Source organism: Oryzias latipes, chromosome 14 (genome assembly GCF_053564925.1).
Source record: "Oryzias latipes strain Hd-rR chromosome 14, Olatipes_Hd-rR_3.1".
In the NCBI taxonomy this organism is placed as follows: domain Eukaryota; kingdom Metazoa; phylum Chordata; class Actinopteri; order Beloniformes; family Adrianichthyidae; genus Oryzias; species Oryzias latipes.
The window spans coordinates 18,825,871-18,845,883 of NC_136250.1; the positions used below are offsets into that span (position 1 = coordinate 18,825,871).

General features: G+C 40.0%; 1 protein-coding gene across 3 annotated transcripts in view; it reads left to right on the forward strand.

The window, feature by feature from the left end:
- Positions 1-20,013, forward strand: part of LOC101156600 (roundabout homolog 1) — a 119,339-nt gene that overhangs the window by 21,941 nt on the left and 77,385 nt on the right. For all 3 annotated transcript variants that reach the window (XM_023962573.2, XM_078930639.1, XM_078930640.1), the window contains one exon: positions 14,411-14,737. In XM_023962573.2, the coding sequence (XP_023818341.1) occupies positions 14,411-14,737 (327 nt within the window). The remainder of the gene's footprint in view (positions 1-14,410; positions 14,738-20,013) is intronic.

The following is a 20,013-nucleotide window of genomic DNA, read 5'->3' on the forward strand; positions in this document are numbered from 1 at the left end:
AAAACGCCTGGCCATTAAAACAGGTGGAACTTTAACCAATCAGGGACTCGGATTTGGAAATTATGCAAGGAAATTAGGCGGTTAAACGTACTAAACTCGGAGCATAGCTGGTTTATCCAAAGCCAAACCTCTGCCATGATGGTAATCCATATCGACCATTGCAATGAACCGAACTGTTTCCGTTTTGTGCACAAATTGCGAGATTTGCACCGCTTTGACATTTCATATCAAGCCTCTTCCAACTGGTGAACATGAGCTAGTGAACAATCGCAATAGAAAAAGAAGCCCCTCCCCGCTTGAATAGTGTGAACAACATGGGTTAAATGCGCGTTTAAGAGCGTGTGTTACATACCTGGTGTGACAGTAGCATCACACAATGTTCTCAAGTGCATTCAGACTGCAGGAATGTAAGCCTTCCTGTGTTTCGCTGACATGCTGCTAGATTCACTCTCCAGTTCAAATGTCCTGGTGACCTATGTGGCTCAGATGTTTATCAGGCACTAAAGATGTTCTGGTTCTAGTATGAATGAACTGCTTTTCGCCCTTTTTGTTTAACAGATGGCCGCCCCGATGTCTTTTAGTTTGAATGCCATTTTTAATTGCTTAATAAAATATATATAAACACAACTTTTACATAGGAGCTTCATGAAATCTCTTAATCAACCTATATAGGAGCTTCTTGGAAAAAAACAGCAGTCTTAGGCTCCAAACTTGACATTCATATTTCATTGATAAAGAAAGAAATAAACAAATCAATAATAGAAACACTTGTTATTCTGCATCAGGTAAAATCAATTCCAGAGCCTGTGGTGAATAAGCTAGTGAGCACATTCCTGCTGCTTACATTTTCACTCAGCTCATATCTTGCCCTGAACATCTGGGTGCCGCAGTCGGGAGGTGTTATCATGTCCACGACCTTGACTCGCCTCCCGGGAAACTGGCTCACTGTGCTGCATTGTGTTGCTGCAACTGCGGTAGGAGAAAGAAAAGTGGTTTACAGAGCTCCTGTGATTAAAACCACATGTGTTAGTGCAATTTAAATCATAAAAAAAGTAGGAGAAGGTGGTAGACACCTTGTCATGACCACACACAGGCACAAGAACACACCTACATTCCTTTTTTCCACATTCTTGTGTGAATGACAGTGTTCAACTGTTCCCCTTAATTGTAGTTTATGCTAACCTGGGAAAAAATGTCTGGCATTTATTGGATCTTTGCTGTTTTAATGAGTGTGTGGTTATGTTTGGGTTGTGTTGAGACAGGAAATGAGCAGGAGAAATGGTTCACATTTTGTGAAATGTAATTATTTTCTTTAAGAAATCAGTTTATTTAGAAAAAAAGAAATTTAACACTTTTAATTTACTTCTAGTATTTCCAGGGGAAAAAAATAGAATGACTAATTTGAACAGTAAAAGGAAAATACAGAAACATGAGGAACATTTGGATCCTTGAATGTGACAAACTTTATTTAAAAGTCAAGGTTTAATTGCAGTATCTCTTTTTTTTAGCGTTTCATAAAGGATTTTCTTTTGTAAATTATTTCTCAACATAGTATGGGCCTGCATTCTCCATTGTGATCGTATTCGCCATATCTTAATAAAATTTTGTTTAAGATGGATCAGATGGATCAACTGCATCCATTGGTGTGTCTAACGCTACGTTTGTATCGCCCTCGGCAACGAGCTTTCAAGCGGCCACTTCCAATGATGGGTCCACATAAACATGCGTAAATGAGCGTTTCGAGCTTCTGCGTTTAAAACTCCAACGTTCACGTGTAGCTACACAAGATTGGAGACCACTGCCATACACTAAACACGTGTTCAGGAACATATGACCATACTTTTAAAGCTATGAACGCGTCAGAGGTGTCCGCTTTCAATGACAAGTCAAAGTACAGGCACAATCAGAGGTCCGGCGATGAATTTTGAGCATCCCATTGGGGCGTGTCTCGAGTTCAAGTATCTGATTGGTAGTGAGGAAGATGCGTCGCGTCAACTAATCAAGAACTCAGCTTTGGATAACCTGATCAGCTTGGAGAAGAATAAAATAAAAAGATATTCTAATTTTATTCTTTTAATTTTGTCCCTCCTCGGGATAGCAAGTCGTCAAAGCACCAATTTTGACACACACTGAAAGACAGGTGACGGACGCAAATTGGAATCTTGTACAGTGTGAACGCTGCGTGAGATTCCTTCACAGAAACACAATGAACATTTAGGTCCTTGTATGCAACTAACTATTTAAAAGTTAAGGTTTTATTGCAGCATCTCTTTCTTTTAGCTCATGGTTTCATAAATTATTCACTTTGGAAAATAATTTCTCAAGTTCGTATGGACAGGCATTGGGCATATTACATCGTTGTAATAAAAATCTGTCAAAGATCAACATTTCTATTATTCTATGCATGAAATTACGTAGCATGTGCATCCATTGATGAGTCTAAGAGACAGACGTGCTTCATATGGAGTAGTCCTTTTCCTATTAAGCCTGATACAGATTAGAGGATTTCTGAGTTGGTTTGCTGCGGCTTTAATCATTTATTTCCCCTTTGGCCCTTTTTGCAATAGGCTTGAGGTGAAAGTGCTAAGTGATTTCTTTTTTTCAAAGTCAAAATTTTTATTAAAAATCAAAATTGCTCTGAAAGTGTGAAATGTGTTTCTCTGCTTTTCATTCCTTCCAGCAGTGCTCTTTGATTTTTCTGGTCACGATGTCTAGCTTGTTATTGCTGTCTCACATGTCGGCTTCTCAATACGTCTCGTTTCCTTTTATTCTCCTGTTGTGGATAGCTGTCTCCTCAAATGTCCTTCATTTTGACTAACAGGAGCAAAGCTGTGAGCTCACAATCTGCTCTCTGTTTACTGTGTGGCCTTTGATCCCCCTGTCTAAAATATGAGTCACTCCAAAAGAAGATTTAATGGCTTTTGCAGATTGAAACAAAGGGGTTTTCCGTAACAAGAAAAAGCCGTTCACACTTGTAAACCTTTGATAAACTCTGCCTGCCTCTATTAGAAAGCCCTGCCTTCTGCTCCTCACAAATGCTGTGGGGATTATGGAAAAAATGTAAGGGGTTCAAGCAAACATTAATCACTGCTGGGGTCTTTTCATGAAAAATAAACAAGTAAACTTATTTTGCTAGTACATTTTTAGCAGGGAAAAACATAATAAGTCACTTAATCTGTAGTTGTCAGGCTCTTGTATTTATTTTTATTTTTGATGAACATAAAAGTGAAAGTTATGAACATTTATAGAAATTAGTTTTTGACCATGTCCTGTGTTCAGTCCTAAAATGACCTTTTTTATTTTAACAAAATACTATGTATCTTAAAAAGAAAGAAAAGAAAAAAAAAAACATGTTATACATTCAGCTTCACAGTGTTGCAGCATAAATACCACAGTGGTGGGCTTTAGGAAGACCACCAACAGTGAGGAGAATTACTTTCACAATATATTTTTACAATCTAGGGGAAACATTTGTTACTTCAGAACTGCTCCATTTTCTATTTGTTGCTCTTTGCTATCACTTTCTGCCCTTCTATACCCTCACAACCACCACTACCCCATTCATTCACAATTGAAAAGCTCTCACTGGAAAAAAAATAAAAATAAAAAACTGCAGTAATTTTACTGCTGTAACCTCAGTACTGATGTTACAACTGCCTTTTTCTTGGTATGGAATGGAAGCTGCCTAAATAAAAAACTATCCAACACAAAAAAACATAAAAACATGGAATCATACATTTCTGCCAACAGTATTTAAATTTTTTATTTTTTAATAATAATTAAAGGGATTCATATTAATATCACATAGGCCTATTGTTGAATGAAAATTGTGTTTTTGTTGTATTAACATGTTCTTGTGGCGTTCTTTTTGATGATGAAGGACATTTATGAAGAAAAATAACATGAAAATTGCATTTCTGAGTATTAATTTATTCACATAGCTGTAAATCAGGAGCAGATGAAAAAAAGCCTGCTCTGGGCTTTTGGCAATGGCTCTGCACCAATGGTCCCACCCACAACTCAGAGGGGAATTTTTAATAAACTACTGCCGCACTGCAGAAACTATGTCCTAGAACAGGGCTCGGGAACCATGGCTCGCAAGCCATTTGTGACTCTTTTGAAGGCCACATCTGGCTCGCAGACAAATCTTTAATTATAAAAAATAAAGTTTCATTAGACCAGTCTTTCTTGGGCGCAATGCGATGCCAGTTTGTAGCGGCCTGAAACTTGCGAATTGCTGTCCCGGCAGATGCGCTCCTGTCTTTGAGAAGGAGGTGTGTGAAGGAAAAGGGGAGGGGTAGTGGGCGCAGTGAGCAAGGTGAAGCGGCGCACTGATTAGAACATGCTGCCCACACACACTGCAGCGTGAGTATTGCTGTGCTGACGATGTTTGGCTCCACATTTGCATGTGAGCAGTCTTTTTCACTAAAGAACATTAGACCAACCTACGGTCACGTTTAACGCATGAAAGTCTCAATGCCTGCATGAAGCTTAAACTCACCACTTAACCAGACAAGACCATCAGCAAAACCACCATGCAGCACCAGAAGTCACATTAATGGTAAGAATTATCATTTATTAGCAACGGCATGATGTAACATCCATTACACACACTGAAGCACGGAGACTTAACCTATTTTAGGGTTCTTTATTCTGGTTACTGTAGGCTGTAACCAACGGCGTACAACTTATTCAGCAACTCCTGAATCTCTCCCGCTGAGAGCGCTCCGCCCAACTTTTTATTCCTCCGCTCCAGCCCTGCTAATTCCTTATTCAGCCCATAGCTGAACCCCCATTGCTCCAAACTACCCAAAGACTGGCTGAGCGACAGAACTGAGGGCCAACCAGCATCTCTGCTTGAGGCGTTCAATAAACTCTGGAACTTTGAACGTGACCCAACAACAGCCACCCAGTCCAACTCAGTCCACTACAATACTAATGTTATTAAAAAGAATTCACAGACTTATTGTACTTTAAAAGTTTTGAAATTCCATAAAATGCACACACTCACTTATATTTTAAGTTTTAAACATATTGTATGGCTCTCACGATATTACATTTAAAAATATGTGGTGTTCATGGCTCTCTGGGCTAAAAAGGTTCCCGACCCCTGTCCTAGAAGATGACGGGTTTTTGGGTTTAGGCAAAAAAAAAAAAAATCATATTTAAAAGAACACACATACATAGCTCAAAAGATGATCGGAGCGGGACTTTAACAGATTGTGAATTTTAATTTTTTAATTATCCATTCCCAGAGACTAGCTCCAAATTGGGAAAAATAAATCATCAGCATTTATTTTTGCTGTATAATATTTAGATTTGTATTTATTTTTTACTGCAACTTATATTTGTGTGATTTTGACATGCATTTGTAATTTTGAGGAGTGTGATGGAAAGAGGAGTTGAGCTCTGGGTATGTCTCACAAATTGTTCCTGGGTGAAACTTCAAACAGTTATTTTCAGACTCTTACAGGAATCACATAACAAGCCCAGAGAGATAGATGACCTAAAAAGGCAATTCAGACCTTTTTTTTTCTTTCTAAAACTCAGAGTTCTCCATGGTTCTGAATATTTCAGGTGGTTTTAGGGTTTAGGTTTCATTTCAAACCAAGACCTCCGAATGCAGGGTACAGTATTTCCACACAGTCAAACAAAGCTGGTGATGCTCCTAACACCTAACTCTTCAGATGTAGGTTAAGGCTAAAACTGAAAATTTGACCACAAAAAAAATTAAGATTAATAATCTGATTGAGAAATAATGGGATCAAAAAGTAGGAGATTTGTTTTTTTCTTTGCCAAAATGTAAAGGGATGTGTTGGAGTTAACAACTTACATTGTGTTGACTTTGACAAGGCCCATGTTCTTGCAAACTGTTGTGTTGGACCCACTCACAGTAAATAGGAACTGGACTGAACAACTACTCCCCCTCGCGTTCCAAGGAAAGTACCTGTTGGTCCCAAAAAGCCAAAATCCAAAGTCATTCTATTTGTCAGAATAACCATTCTTGCTCTGATACCTTTATTTACATGTTCGTGGTAATCCTTAAAATGTTTTTTCATTATATTTTTGGTGTAGAGTAAGTTATTCAAGTTGTAAACAGACCAATCAGATGACTCAATAAAAGTAGGTGACCTTTCTTCGAATGTTCAGAGCGTTTGATTGACAGATTCTTCCGAGTTGCCCTTAGTGGAAGGGGTGTGGCCCTCTAACATGCTTACTCCTGTAGTTGCCATAGAAATGCAGCCTCAGACCAACACGAACCAACCACGGACGTCTGTGCCATGTATCTGCCATGAATCTGTTCTCTGCACTTTTTACCATACATGATTGGTAAAGTTGAGCAATTTTTAACCCAAATAAACATGAAACCGTCCCAGCTGTCAATAACTTTTCTTTTTGTTAAGTTGAAGTTCTTCTGGCAGTTTTTACCTATTTTTAAATGAATAAACTTGTTAAACCACTATTAGAATACCATACATTTATATGTAAAAGATTTGTTTTTTGACAATCTGTATAAATATTTATTAACAGTTTCTGTTACTATTTGGCTCATTTTTTTCCATTAAAGCACAACACTTTATTCCTTTATAAAAGCGAAATTCCATTGTCCGTTGCTCTGAAATCTCAGCATGGTGGCTGTAAATCTTGGCATCTTAAGTACCATAACTTCACAGAAATGTGGCTTTCAAAATAACAATGAATTAACAATGGATTTTCCCTCCAGACTTTGTTTTTGATGATTCAAATACCAAATACATAAATCACGCAAGGTTTATGAAAATAACAATTCTGTTGCACTCTGGGTAATTTTTTTTACATGTAAATGCACCATTCATTAGTGAAATTTTGTCTCTTTGTTCTATGATTCAATATTTTTCTTCCTCCACAGCCTCTTTTCTTGTCTCTTTACTATTCCAAAGGGATCCACAATTATTAAAAAATAAATCCCTGCTAACAATCATTGGGGAAAAAATACACAGATGTCTACAAGTCACAACAGAACAGCTGTAAAAAAAGCTGATTTATTTCTTGTAAGTGCACAGGTGGCACAAATGACCTTAGGTGTGCATGTATGTAATCCACTGCGCACCTTTATGCATGCTTTTGCATACGGAATTTCTGCTGGCGGCTGGCCCTTTGCAGATAAAGCCTGTTCTTTTGGGGACCCACTTGTGGCGGGCTGATATTGCCTCTTAGTGATGCCAGGGAGCTTAAGGAGCAGCGCAGACCCCCAGGCATCAACCCAACACAATTAAAAACAAGGAAAGCAGCGTGTGCGGTGTAAACAGGGACTAAAGGCCACAGTAGCTGCCTTGTTTGCATTGTTCTGATACTGGCTTAGACGTCTAGACAGAGTGTTAAAATGCACCTACATTAAATATTTACCATTTTTCCCTGCAGCTGTGAGAGTGGTATTTGCTTGCTGCCTCCTTTTTTTATTTGACACGTAGAAAGGGTTTGTTTGCCTTTATGATGTTTCGGATTCTGTCTTGTCAAATGATTTAAGGCTTCATCGCTCTTTTCTGTTTCTTTGATTGCAGTAATTAGCATGGCTGCGTTTGAGAGACAGGTTGGGATTTTTTCCTCCTGAGATGGAGCTGCTAAGTAACTATTGACTTAAAATGTCAATTTTTTCACTCAAAACATTAATTAAACTCTGCTATATTACATTTTCCAGACAGTTAAAAACATTTTAAATGTTGCAGAAAAACAGAGACTCTTATTGACTAATAAACATCATTTTATGTTGCATAGACAATAGATGTTTTTGTTAATTTATACATTTTTCTCTCATTTCAGTGTGTTTTTTCCCGATTTGAAAGCAATTTCTTTGACAAGAATTAAACCAAAACTATTTTTAAATTTAGAAATAAAGAAAAATCTTTTTAGAACAGTGTGACACATGCAATTTTAAAGTTTTTGTTAGTAACAAGAAATGATAACAAGGAGTGTTGCTGTAGCTGCCTTATTTAACCTTTTATTCCACAAATGTTTGGCTGTTTGTTTAAACCTAAAAGGAATAATCTAATAATCAATTTATCTATTGAACATAAAGAATAGCAAACAAATTTTATTCAAGGTCATCTTGAATTATTGACATTCTGTTGGTCTCACAGTGGTCGGGACAAAACCTGAAAGGCATTTACTGGACAAATGTAGAAGTTGTATTTTCGTTATGGTATGTATTAGGGGTGTAACGATACGCTAAAATCTCAATTCGGGTGGCTTCAGAATTTCATAGGGCTCGGTTCGGTACATTTCGGTTCGGTACTGCTGTTTAAAAAATGTGCCTGATGTGAACTGATATTTTATAAACTATTATCTTATTGTGCGTGTTTTGCTGCCGGACACCTGAATTTCTCCCTTGGGAGATTAATAAAGTGTCTGTCTGTCTGTCTGTCTGTCTGTCTGTCTGTCTGTCTGTCTGTCTGTCTGTCTGTCTGTCTGTCTGTCTGTCTGTCTGTCTGTCTGTCTGTCTGTCTCTGTGTCTGTCTGTCTGTCTGTCTGTCTGTCTGTCTGTCTGTCTGTCTGTCTGTCTGTCTGTCTGTCTGTCTGTCTGTCTGTCTCTGTGTCTGTCTGTCTGTCGTATTTTTTCAGTACAAAAAAGGCTGAAAAAAAATTCTTTCAAAATGCATTTATTGGTTTTACATAACAACAAATAAAATTGACCGATGTAGGTGATCTGCTTTATAAAATAAGAAAAACTATTAGCTGCCAGAATACTTAACACTGGCCTGAAAAAAAAAAAAAATTTTACTTGCAGATTTCTTTTCTTGTAGACCCGATTGTTACAGTCGGGTGATGCCGTTTTTTAGGTTCGTTAACAGATTAGATGTGTTACCTGTGACAGACGCTATCTTTGTGTAATAATGTTGACACACAGCATTCAACTCATCCAATTGTCTTTTCCCATCAAGTATGCTGACAACAAAGCCGAAGTGTTACCACACAGTAGAGATCATTTCTGGTCTCGCGTCTGCATTATGTTGACATGCTTACTGTCCGTCAACTAATAGGGTCTCGGAGAAAACTCACAGCTAACATTACTTCCGCCTCGGAAAGTTAATGCAGTGGCTACCTAGGGGTTAACCCCGCCTACAAATAATATAGGCAGGGCTATAAATAATATAATAATATGGTTTTTTTTCCATGATCATGAAAGATCTCAAAAATCTCTTTTTCTCCTACTTCCCAATTTAGCATATTTAAACACCAATTATGTTTTTGGTTTTTGAATGAATATGCCTTGTTAAACTCCTTTGAGATGAGGGGTAAAAAAAATGTGTGTGGTGTGCCTGTGTTGATTGTAGTTGTTACTTCTTTAGTTTTTTATTAGTTTGGAGGAACCCCAAAAAACAAGATGTTGCAACTCATGGGTCTAATCCTCCCATTGCTTATCAAATGTTTAAATAAATACATAGAATAAAAATACAAGGACACTTAACTTCTATCAAAGATTGTGTAACCACAATCATTTGAAAAGTGAAAGCATTATTTTAAGATTTTAAGTTTCAACAACTAAACTCACTGCTGAAATATTACTAAAGAATTCTTCAATTATCAATTATACCTCCTTAAAACAACTTGTTGAGAAAACAATTGAAAAACATGTTAATACTTTTTTTTTAAAGTACAAATAACAGATTGTCCTGTTTTGTCTTAAAATTGTTGTTTCCACCAAAAGTGGAGGAGAATTCTTTGTTTATTAATGACTAGAATCTAATTCAGTCAATGAATACTGTGTACTAAGGCTCAGTCATAGTCTAACTAGTTCCAAGTTCATGGTATTTAACCAGCACATCTCAGCCAGTCAAGTTTTCAAGTCTGTTTCCACCTCATCAGCTTTTGCTCCTGACCACATGAATCCTTATAAAAGTAACTGACTGCAAGAGGCAGTTAACTGTGAACCCATCTTTCAGGGTGGACCTCAAGAGGCAGACTTCCCAAATTATTGGTTCCTTTCCATCTTGAAGGTTGTTAACCCAATGGCCGCTTGTTTCCATCTGCCCAGACTGCTCTGGGATCATTACATGTTCCATGTCTCCAGTTTAGCCTGTCAGCCAAGTTTTATGTCAACACAAATTGGAGTGAGACTGATTCTCGTGTAGTTAATCCCATCTACGAATGAATGAATGAATGAATGAATGAATGAATGAATGAATGAATGAATGAATGAATGAATGAATGAAGGAATGAATGAATGAATGAATGAATGAATGAATGAATGAATGAATGAATGAATGAATGAAGGAAGGTTTATTTATGCAGCACTTTACAACTCCTTCAGGGTCCTTCAGGGCTTCATAAAAAGAAAGACAGAAGAAAGTTTGAAATTAGGCAAATTAAAAATAAAATTAAAAACAGCATAAAATTACAAAAAGCAGTCAGCAATAAAATACAAATAAGAATGCAACAAAAAACGAAAGAAAAAAAAATGCCACCAACTTCTGAGCATTAAAGGTAAGGTAAGTTTTTAGTTGGTCAATTTAAGTCTATAAAAATGGGCATAAAACCTTCATGTGCACCCAGAGCTACACAAGTTTTTACTACGTTGTCAAGCTCTACATAGAACATGTGTTGAAAGTCAAAACCAGGTCAAACTTTGACCAATCAGGGTCTCAGGTTTGGTACTGAAGTCTGGATGGCATTCCTTTTTATTCAAGGAAAGGCCAACTGTTTGAAAATTGATCATGGAGGAGAAATTTGTAATTGTGGTTTGTGCCTGATTGGAATTATATGACACCAAGTAATCATTTATCGGAATAGAGCTGATATGAATAAGCTTCAACGTTTTGCATCAAGCCTCTTCTAACTGTTGGTGGCGAACAGTAAACAGTAGCAAAAGCCCCTCCCAGCTTGTCCAGTGTGAATATCATGGGATGTACTCGGGTTTCAAAACCCGCATTTGGCGCCTTCTTAAAAGTTTGTCACATGTCCAGAGTGCCCGTAGCTGCACACACAGCATTCGGATATATCATAAATGTCTTGATGTCTTGTCTCTTGATGTTAATAAGAGAAAATGCTCATAGAATGTAAAAAAGGAGTAATAATGTCTGAGTAAAAAATAAAAAAAGCAAAAAACCCTTTTTCATTTACGAAATAAAATCTGAAATACTTATAAAATCACATTAGCCAGAGATACATACTAGGGGTGTAACAATACACATAGATGAACCGAACTGTTTTAGTACGGCAGTTTCGGTTCAGTTCACTTATTTTTTTGTTTTTTTCCCGCATATGCATTGTATAAGGATTCCACTCGTAGCGGGGAAAACGAGAGCCGAGTTGCTCATTAAATAGCTGCGTTGGCTGTTCTTGTCCCATACTTCACACGCTCTTAAACAGTCTCTGAGGAGGTGAGGAAGACAGACAAGCTAATTGCTCATTCTCCTTTCCGGCATTAAAACCCATTTATTATGAACACACACAAACAGTGTATCAACATGAACTTCACTTCTTTTCATAGCTCTCTCAGTGATGGTGAAGAATTCAACACAAGACAACACTTCCCATGAGTCTTAGTGGCTAGGCTGTAAGTGTTTTGAAAAAGCGCTCCTCACAGGGTTTCCAGATTGGGCGGCCTCCCACCCATTTTGGCGGTCTGGATTCTGACTTTGAGGACAAAAATAGCTTTGGTTGACTTCGGGGTTAGTTCTGTGGTTTATAGTTCCTTATTGAAACATGCTTCAGGGGAGGCAGTGCCTCACCTGCCATCATTAGATGTATACTGATAGTTAAAAGAATATGTCGTTTAGTCTATGCTAACAATGCAATTTGGATGTATGATTCCAAATATTTTTATCTTTTTTTTTCATTCAGGCTGCAAAGGGATATAATAATGTTTTAGTAATAGTTGGAAGATGTCATATTCACAAAACCAGGTATTTAAAATTATCCGAGCACCCGTTGAACATTTCATGAGGACATTTGCTTATATTTTACCTCACTTAAATTCATGAAAAATGCACACATAATTATCACTTTTGTTCAAGTTGTACCAAACACCACAGTATTTGAATTTTTGAGTTTTTTTTTTCTGCTTTCTCTTTTTATTGTTCTTGATGTTCGAGGGAAAAAAGCAGATAAAGAATGATTACTATGACAAATCTTTTGTTGGGTTTGGCAGTTTTAAGATGACTTTCGGGCTGGAAAAACAAGACTCTATCTGGCAACACTACGATGCAAAAGATGTACAAGAACGTAAAGAAGTGGGAATGTTGCTCCATTTGGGAGGTCAAACCCTAAACACATTTTTTCCTGAATTTCTATCAAATCTGAGGACGTGAATATTTTTTTAAGTTGTGTTATGAGCTGAATGGCATTAAAAATTGTGTTAGGCATGGAGGAAAGTTGAAATGAATGCATTTAAAAATGAACTGATGGTGCAATGGTGTGTCATATAGGGTCAGCGAATAACACAGCAACAAGCTGTTATAAATAATATCCAGAGAATGTATATTGGCTGAAGTGGTATTAAAGTAGATAATGTCTGCATAATCAAGTTTCCTTATACATAATTCAATAAAGTTCAGTATGTCTACAAACTTAAACTGAGTTCTTAAATTATTTTTTATCAGACACAGCAGACGAAGGCGAAAGGTACTCCGCCAAAACTTGTAAAGTACATTTGACAAAAATAAATCGTGTCTAATAAAAAATAATCTAAGAACTCTGTCCTTATACATGTTGTTTTTCTAAAGGAAAACCGGTCAAGTCCATTGTGTGGATGGACATCCACCCCACCGTAAACCCTGTTCATAGGCTGGTATCTTTGTGTTTAGCCAATTGTCTGAATGGGATTACTGTAAGAGTGTTCGGGGCTCATCACTCTACAGCATGGTAGTGATTATCTGCTTTATAACACCACTGGCATCTTACGGAGAAACCTGTGGGAGCTACTGCATGAAATAACAGAAAAGTGTTCACAGAGCCATAAAATGGGTAAACTGTGGCTGACATAATCGCCACATGTTTTCCACTTACTCTGCCCTCTTTTGAATATTTTGATAGTAACTTTCTTGCACACCACCTCTGTTTGGATTGAAAGAAACCTGACCTCTAGAGATTCAAAAAAATACTGTAAAAGAAAAAAGAAAGAGCAATTGTTGGTTGGTGTGTGATTGGAAGTGACAATGTGTGGGAGTTTTCCTGTGTCGGGGGTGAAAAAGATGAATAGAAGCTGGGATGTAAAGAGGCATTCAAGTTGTATACCTGGAACTCATTAGGGGGGTTTTCTTCGGCCTCCGAGGCACCAGGACTCATTCACGCCGGTCCACTGGTGAGTCTCTTTGAAAAGAGAGAAATGATTGACACGTCAGTGATGTTTTCAGGGTGTAGATGGGGTTTTGTGGTTGTTAGGGTTGTTATGGTTGAAGGTATTCTTCTTATTAGTTCTATCATTTTTTCAAAGAATGTGTTGAAGTTGGCTTCACATGTTGAAAACATAAATGATGGATAAAGAGAGGAAGCTCGCTCTCTGGCTTATTTTAGAGTTTACAATGTTGGCATGGAAATTGTTCTCTCAGTATGATATTTGCCAGGATATTTCCATCAGTTATTTAAAAAGTTGTTAAAAATGTGACCATAATGTATTGCTTTGTAATGCAAAACCTTTGAACATAAACAGTTAAAATGACTAAACGGAATTTATGAAAGCTTAAAATCATTAAAAACTCCTTTTCTACAATGAAAAGGGTTTTTTGTGTTTTTAACATGATTTTGTGGCATGATGGATGACGTGTATAGAGGAATTTAAGCTTAAAATTGCATTTCTGATAATTTGTTTACCCAAATCATTGTAGATCAGTAGCAATCTGAAAAATGCCTCTTGAAAAATCCTGTAGGTATGACATAAAAGCTAAATCCAAGTGTTGCTCACATCCCTGTTTATGAATGACTTATCACTTGAATTATTATTTCATGGGAACGAAATAATAATTTATTTTTTTTTCACACGTATGTTAACATACGACAAATTTTCATCTGGGCAATACGTGCAAAATGTACGTAGTGGCTGTGTGACATGGCTTTAGGTTGGGGTGAGAAGGGGTGTAAGCTAGCAGGAGAGTATGTAGCAGATGGATGATGGGAAGTAGGGACGGGCTTACTCCATGACAACTCAGAGAGGAATTTTTAATGAACTACTGCCACTCTGCAGAAGTTTTTCTTTTCATTTTGGTTAAAAACAACATAATCATAATTTAGGAACTCTTTTAGAATAGATCAAAGATGATCGCAGTGGGACTTTAAGCAAATTTATATCAAAACCCTTTTTTTTTAAAAGAGTTTACGTGGGTTTATAACCAAAAGTTAAAGGTTTGACTTAGTACTTATGGTTTCTTTGACATATATTTTTCTTTTGATAGAATATATAGATATTTAACCTTTGCACTATATTCCTTTCTTCCAGGATCCCGTCTTCGTCAGGAAGACTTCCCTCCCCGCATTGTGGAGCACCCGTCAGACCTAATTGTGTCTAAAGGGGAGCCGGCTACTCTCAACTGCAAGGCTGAGGGCCGTCCCCCGCCGACGGTAGAATGGTACAAAGATGGAGAGCGCGTGGAAACAGACAGGGACAACCCCCGCTCCCATCGTATGCTTCTACCCAGCGGATCACTTTTCTTCCTGCGGATCATCCACGGAAGACGAAGCAAGCCAGATGATGGTAGCTATGTGTGTGTTGCGCGGAACTATCTGGGCCAAGCCATCAGTCACAATGCATCCCTGGAAGTGGCCAGTAAGTTCTACATTGTGCGTGATGTTGTGTGATGTCTGCCAGAACCCAGAGGCTTTCTTGTTGTCCTTGGTATAGCTGATTCACTCCACCTCTTTGATACAGTTTTTAGTGACTTCCATCCAGTACTTTTACACCTCAGACACTACAAATTCCCTGAAAGACAAGCAGCGGTTGTGTCCCCTTCAGTCTGAGGTTTAAACAAAAGTGAGTGTGTGGCAGCAGGTGGTAGTCCTGCTGAATGGTGGCATTGCACCTGCCAAGTATGGGGTGTTCCTGACTACACAGCCTCAAACTAACAGGTGGAAATCTTTAAAAACACTTACGGTTGTCAAAAGGAAATAGGACAAAGCATGTGGTGAGGGCAAAGAGCAACAGGTCAGGGCTCACAAACATTGGAAAAGATTAGTTGACGAAGTCTTTTAGGGTACAGTTCTTGCTAATTTGAAAACATAGAGACCAGTTTGGGTTATAATTGTGTAAATATCACACTAATTCAAGGAGGTGACCAGAGGTAACAGCCTCAACTACATACTCTATGGCTCCACCTCCATCAACCTCTGATACACTCCACTGGCTTTCAGTGCCCTTTCTCTTGTGGCTTGTCTCAAAGCTTAAGAGTTATTTTACCTGTCTAGTCATTGTTTTACTTTTTCAATCATAAATATGGTTGCATGTTATAATGGTATGCCAGGTCAGCACTCCTGCTCTATGAGGCTAAGCCCTCTAGAGGGGGGAAGTTTATTAGTTGTTTTCCACTAAATTTATTGCCAAGTTTTGGGGTCAAGAGGTAACACAGGGAAGACTTGTTGGATGAATTATGTTTCTTCACTTCATCCCTCAGAGGTCACACATTCGTGGGTCGCCCCGGGGCTATATAGTAAAAAAGAACTGCCTTCAGCAAAAACTGCTCAGATGAGGAGAACTGAGGAGCACAAGAACTGTAAAAGAAGGCCTTAGCTGTGCACACATGGTTGCTTTTACCTGTGTCTAACATGTTGTGCTTACTTACCGGTGAGGTGTTCTGTCAGTTTTGAAACTCCCATTGAGATGTAATTCCTGCCTAAAAAAATATGAAGTGTTTTTCAAACACAAAATCCCAATATTCTACCAACAGACAGGAATCTGGCAAAGAAATGTTATTCTTCACTTTGAGTAAAACATCATTTAAAATTGATGAACTGGTTTTATAGGACATTTGAGTGATTTTTCTCACTTATCTTTTTAAAGGGGTTTTATGTCATTTAAAAAAAGAAATGTGAAGAATTGTTTTACATTTAGATGACTTTAGTTTAGTCAGCTGAATTCAAAATATTTACATGACAGCACCATGACATGATGCTACCACTACCATGCTTTATTATTGGATAGTGCTTAGAGGCTGGCAAACCTTTTTTTCCACCCAAAAGCAGCAAAATAATAAGCAGTGGGCTTGTTTACTGAATAAAGAATGTTGTCCCTGTGTGCATCTTCAAACTGCGATCTTGCTGTTTTGTAATGTGTTCATTTATTTATTTTTTTAGCTGTAACTTTCTACTCTCTGCAAGGCCTTTCAGTTTGTGTTGGTACAAGGCTTTTTTGACTGTGGATAATAATAATATCCTACTGCTTCAGTCAGCATCTTTACAGGATCATTCCTTGTTGCTCTGGGGTTCATTTAGACTTTTTACACCAAAGCACATTCATGTGAAGCTGTTTCCTCACTGAGCGGTAGGATGTGTTCCCATTGCGGTTATGCATGCGCGTTATTGTTTGAACAGATGAACACAGGACCTAGAGGCATCTGCATATTCTACACTAGAATGAGCAAGAGTCGAGGTGGCTCACAAATGTTTACTTTATACCTTGGTTGATTGCTCTTTCATATACCCACGATGCTATGCAAAGAAACCCCCTATAGTTTGAGCAGAGCTTTATCTACGTGTGCAGGTGTGTTTTTGTTTAACTCTACAGATGTTAGTTATCATCCCAACAGCCTAATTAACTATTATTGTTTGAATTGTTAGAAATGAGAATTTAAGTCTCATCATTGGAATAAGATACAAGAAATACAACAATTTCATTGTTGTAGCTTATGAAAAATGTTGATTATAACTTATGTGCAAATATCTCATAAAAACTTTGTTTTATATACTTTATTTTCTGCACTATAAAACACGATTACAGTACAAGCCTTAATGTTTTACTTACATATATTGAAATGATTTAGAGAAGTACATAGCGCTCTGTCAAATTGTCAGTCTAACTTTTTAAGTGTCGCAAAAAAGATCTGTTTTTGAGACTACGCTAACGTGGCTAACAAAGCATTTTTTTTTCTTCACATAGTACAAGGATGGGAGTTGGTGTAGTCACAGTAACATTTGTTTTAGCAATTCAGTCTGTTTTTTTAAGTGTTGCAAACAACATTAGGTGTTATTGTAAATATGCCAATGCAGCTAACATGTAGCGGTGTTGAACTGTGTTTTTTATGCGTTGTTAAAAAGGTTGGGAGACTGCATAGCCACAGTAACATTCATTTTTGCAGTCTGTCTATTTTACATGTTGCAACATTGGGTGTTACAAGTATTATGAATATGCTAACGTGTAGCGTGGCACAAACAAATTCTAGAGTTCCTGTGTCTTGGGGGGTTGATGAAGGACCCAAAATGCAGAGGTGAGGAGGCAAGTGGCAAGACTTAAATACACACAGAACTGAAAAGACACAGGTGAAAACGATCAGGAGAGATTGGGACCAGGGAAGTCAAACTCAAAACTAACAAATACAGGAAACCTTCAAAATAAAACAGGAAACAGAACTCAAATCATGACAGAACAAAAACAGGAGCAAAAACTAAGGTAAAGAAACCCAAACCATGACATACTGAGAACGTAGATAATAAAATCTGCCTGACAGATGGACTTATCTGACTCTTTCTTTCTCTCTTAAAGGCAATGTGTGTAGTTCTGTAGTGTGGAAAATAATATATTTTATTGTCCTGTGGGGGGGCGTTCTGGGGGGGAAGGGGGGGGGCATTATTGGTACGGGTCGGGGGGGCTAACGGGTCGGGGTCTCCGCTGAGGCAATCAGTGGTTGCCTCGGCCGGTTGGCCTCTTCGGTCCCGTCAAGGCCTGACCAGAGCTCCTCTAGGGCCGGCGTCTGGGGGTGGGGGCCTGGGCTTGCTCCGGGGGGGGCGACGCTTTCTGGCTCCTCTCTCTCTGTGTGGGGTGGGTGGTGCCGGGCCTGGGGTGTCGGCGCCTCCGGGGGTGGGGCCCCTGGGCTGGGTGGCCCTGGCCCCTTTGCTGGGGGGGGGGGGTGGAGGACAGCTGTTTGACCACCGGGGGACAGTCTACCAGCTGTCCCCAACTTACCCCCTTCCTCATATAAACTCATATTAGGGTGAGGGGGTGGGGGGTCTAGCCTGCGATGCGCCTTGGGGGGGGGCTACTTGGCAGTGGCCCCCCTCCTATGGTTGCCGTATGGAGTGGGCCCCCCCTCTTTCGGTTTTATTTGCACCTTAGACATGTAGGGTCCTTGGTAGGGGGGGTGCTTGGACATCACTGCAAGCAAGCAGCAGATGTCCTCCTGGCACCCTACCCGCCAATTTTAACCGCACCTTAGACATTTAGGGCCCCTTAGTGGGGAGGGTGAGGGGACATCACTGTGAGTAATCAGGAGATGTCCCCTTAGTGCCCTACTCGCCAATTTTAACTGCACCCCCCTTAGTACACACACCCCTCCCCCTTCAATATATACATTCCAACATAAACACACACACATGCACACACACACCCTCTCAAACACACATACACGCACACACATTTTGCAAGGAAGGTGGGACCTGGGTCCATCTGTCCCCTACCCCTTCCCTGGTGGGGGGTGCGGGCCCCTTGGCGATGGCGGCCGTGTCCCTTGGGTGCCGGCTCCCTGGGCCCGGCGGTGCTCTCTCCGCACGGTGGGGGGGTTCATATTACACCTGAGCCGGGGGTGTTCGTGTCCCTGGGGGGTGGGTCCTGGTCCTTGCCCCTGAGCGCTGGGCCCCGCCAAACTTTCAACATGGCCGAGCCTGGTCGGGCCATATTTATAACACCCCTTGTGGGCCGCCCTTTTTTCCCCGGGGTTCCCACCTCCTGGGCGGGGGCGGCGGGCCCCTGCCTTGCTCCTCCCTGGACCAACTGTGGGCCGGGTGGGTGGCTGCCTGGAGTGCGGAGCGGGTCTCCCTTGGGGGGTCCTGGCTCTTACCTGGGGTTGGGGCGGGGGGATGCCCGGAACTCCTGGGTGGTGGTGGGGTGCTCGTCTGGGGCTGTGGGCGTCCTTCTCCGGTGGGGCCCTGCGTTGGGCTCTTCCGGCGCGGCGGGGGGGCTGCTTTCCTGTCTGGGCTGGGGCGGCGCTCTCTTTCCCTCCACGCCTCCCTGCTCTCTGGCTCTGGGGGCCTCGCGGCGGTCCTGCTGGCCCTGGCCTGGGTGGCGGTCTTGGTCGCCCGGGGGGGCGGTTGTTCCCTGCCTGTTCCCGTGTGGCGTTGGGGGAATTCCGGCTGCCGCTGCGGCGGGGGTCTGGGTGTGGGGGTGGCTGGGCGCTCCTCCTCCTTCTTTTCACATTCCACCATCCATTTTAGAAGAACATAAACACTCACCTGAGCACAGGTGTTAGCTCACCTTTGCACTTATAGTTTGCATGATTGAATGAATGAAAGATTTCACACTAGTTGATTTAAACACTAATTGGTTTAAAGGCATAGGTATGCGTTCGTGAACACTATCTGTTTTGTGTACATGTGAACATTTTTTGCAGCTAGCAGGTGTGTTGATAATATTTGAGTGTGTGTGAACAGGCCCCGCCCTTTTTGTACTACATTTGAACCGTACCGTAATGATAAACGACCAGTAAACCTGTCTGCTCTATGCTGCTTCATGGTCTTACCCCCCCTCTCACTACCCCCCCCCCCCATCCCCCCCCACCCCCTCAGACATCCCTCCCTCTTCTTCCCTTCTTTCCTTTTCCGTCCGGTCCAACACCAAAGATTTTCAATCATGGTTGAAATGAATAAAGTTTCCAACATATGTCCAACACAAGAGGCCCTCAGCTATCATCAGCCTGCCTAGCTGTTGGACAGGACTAGTAAAAAAAAAAAAAAAAAAGAAAATAATATATTTTAAATATTATAATCACAGTTTTTGAAACAGAGTTCTGGCTTATCAGTTAACCCAATGTAAGGTAATTCATATTGGTTTCAATCACATTTTCTGTCATATTCATATTTCATGTACCATAGATACAAAGAGCGATCTACAACCGTAGATAG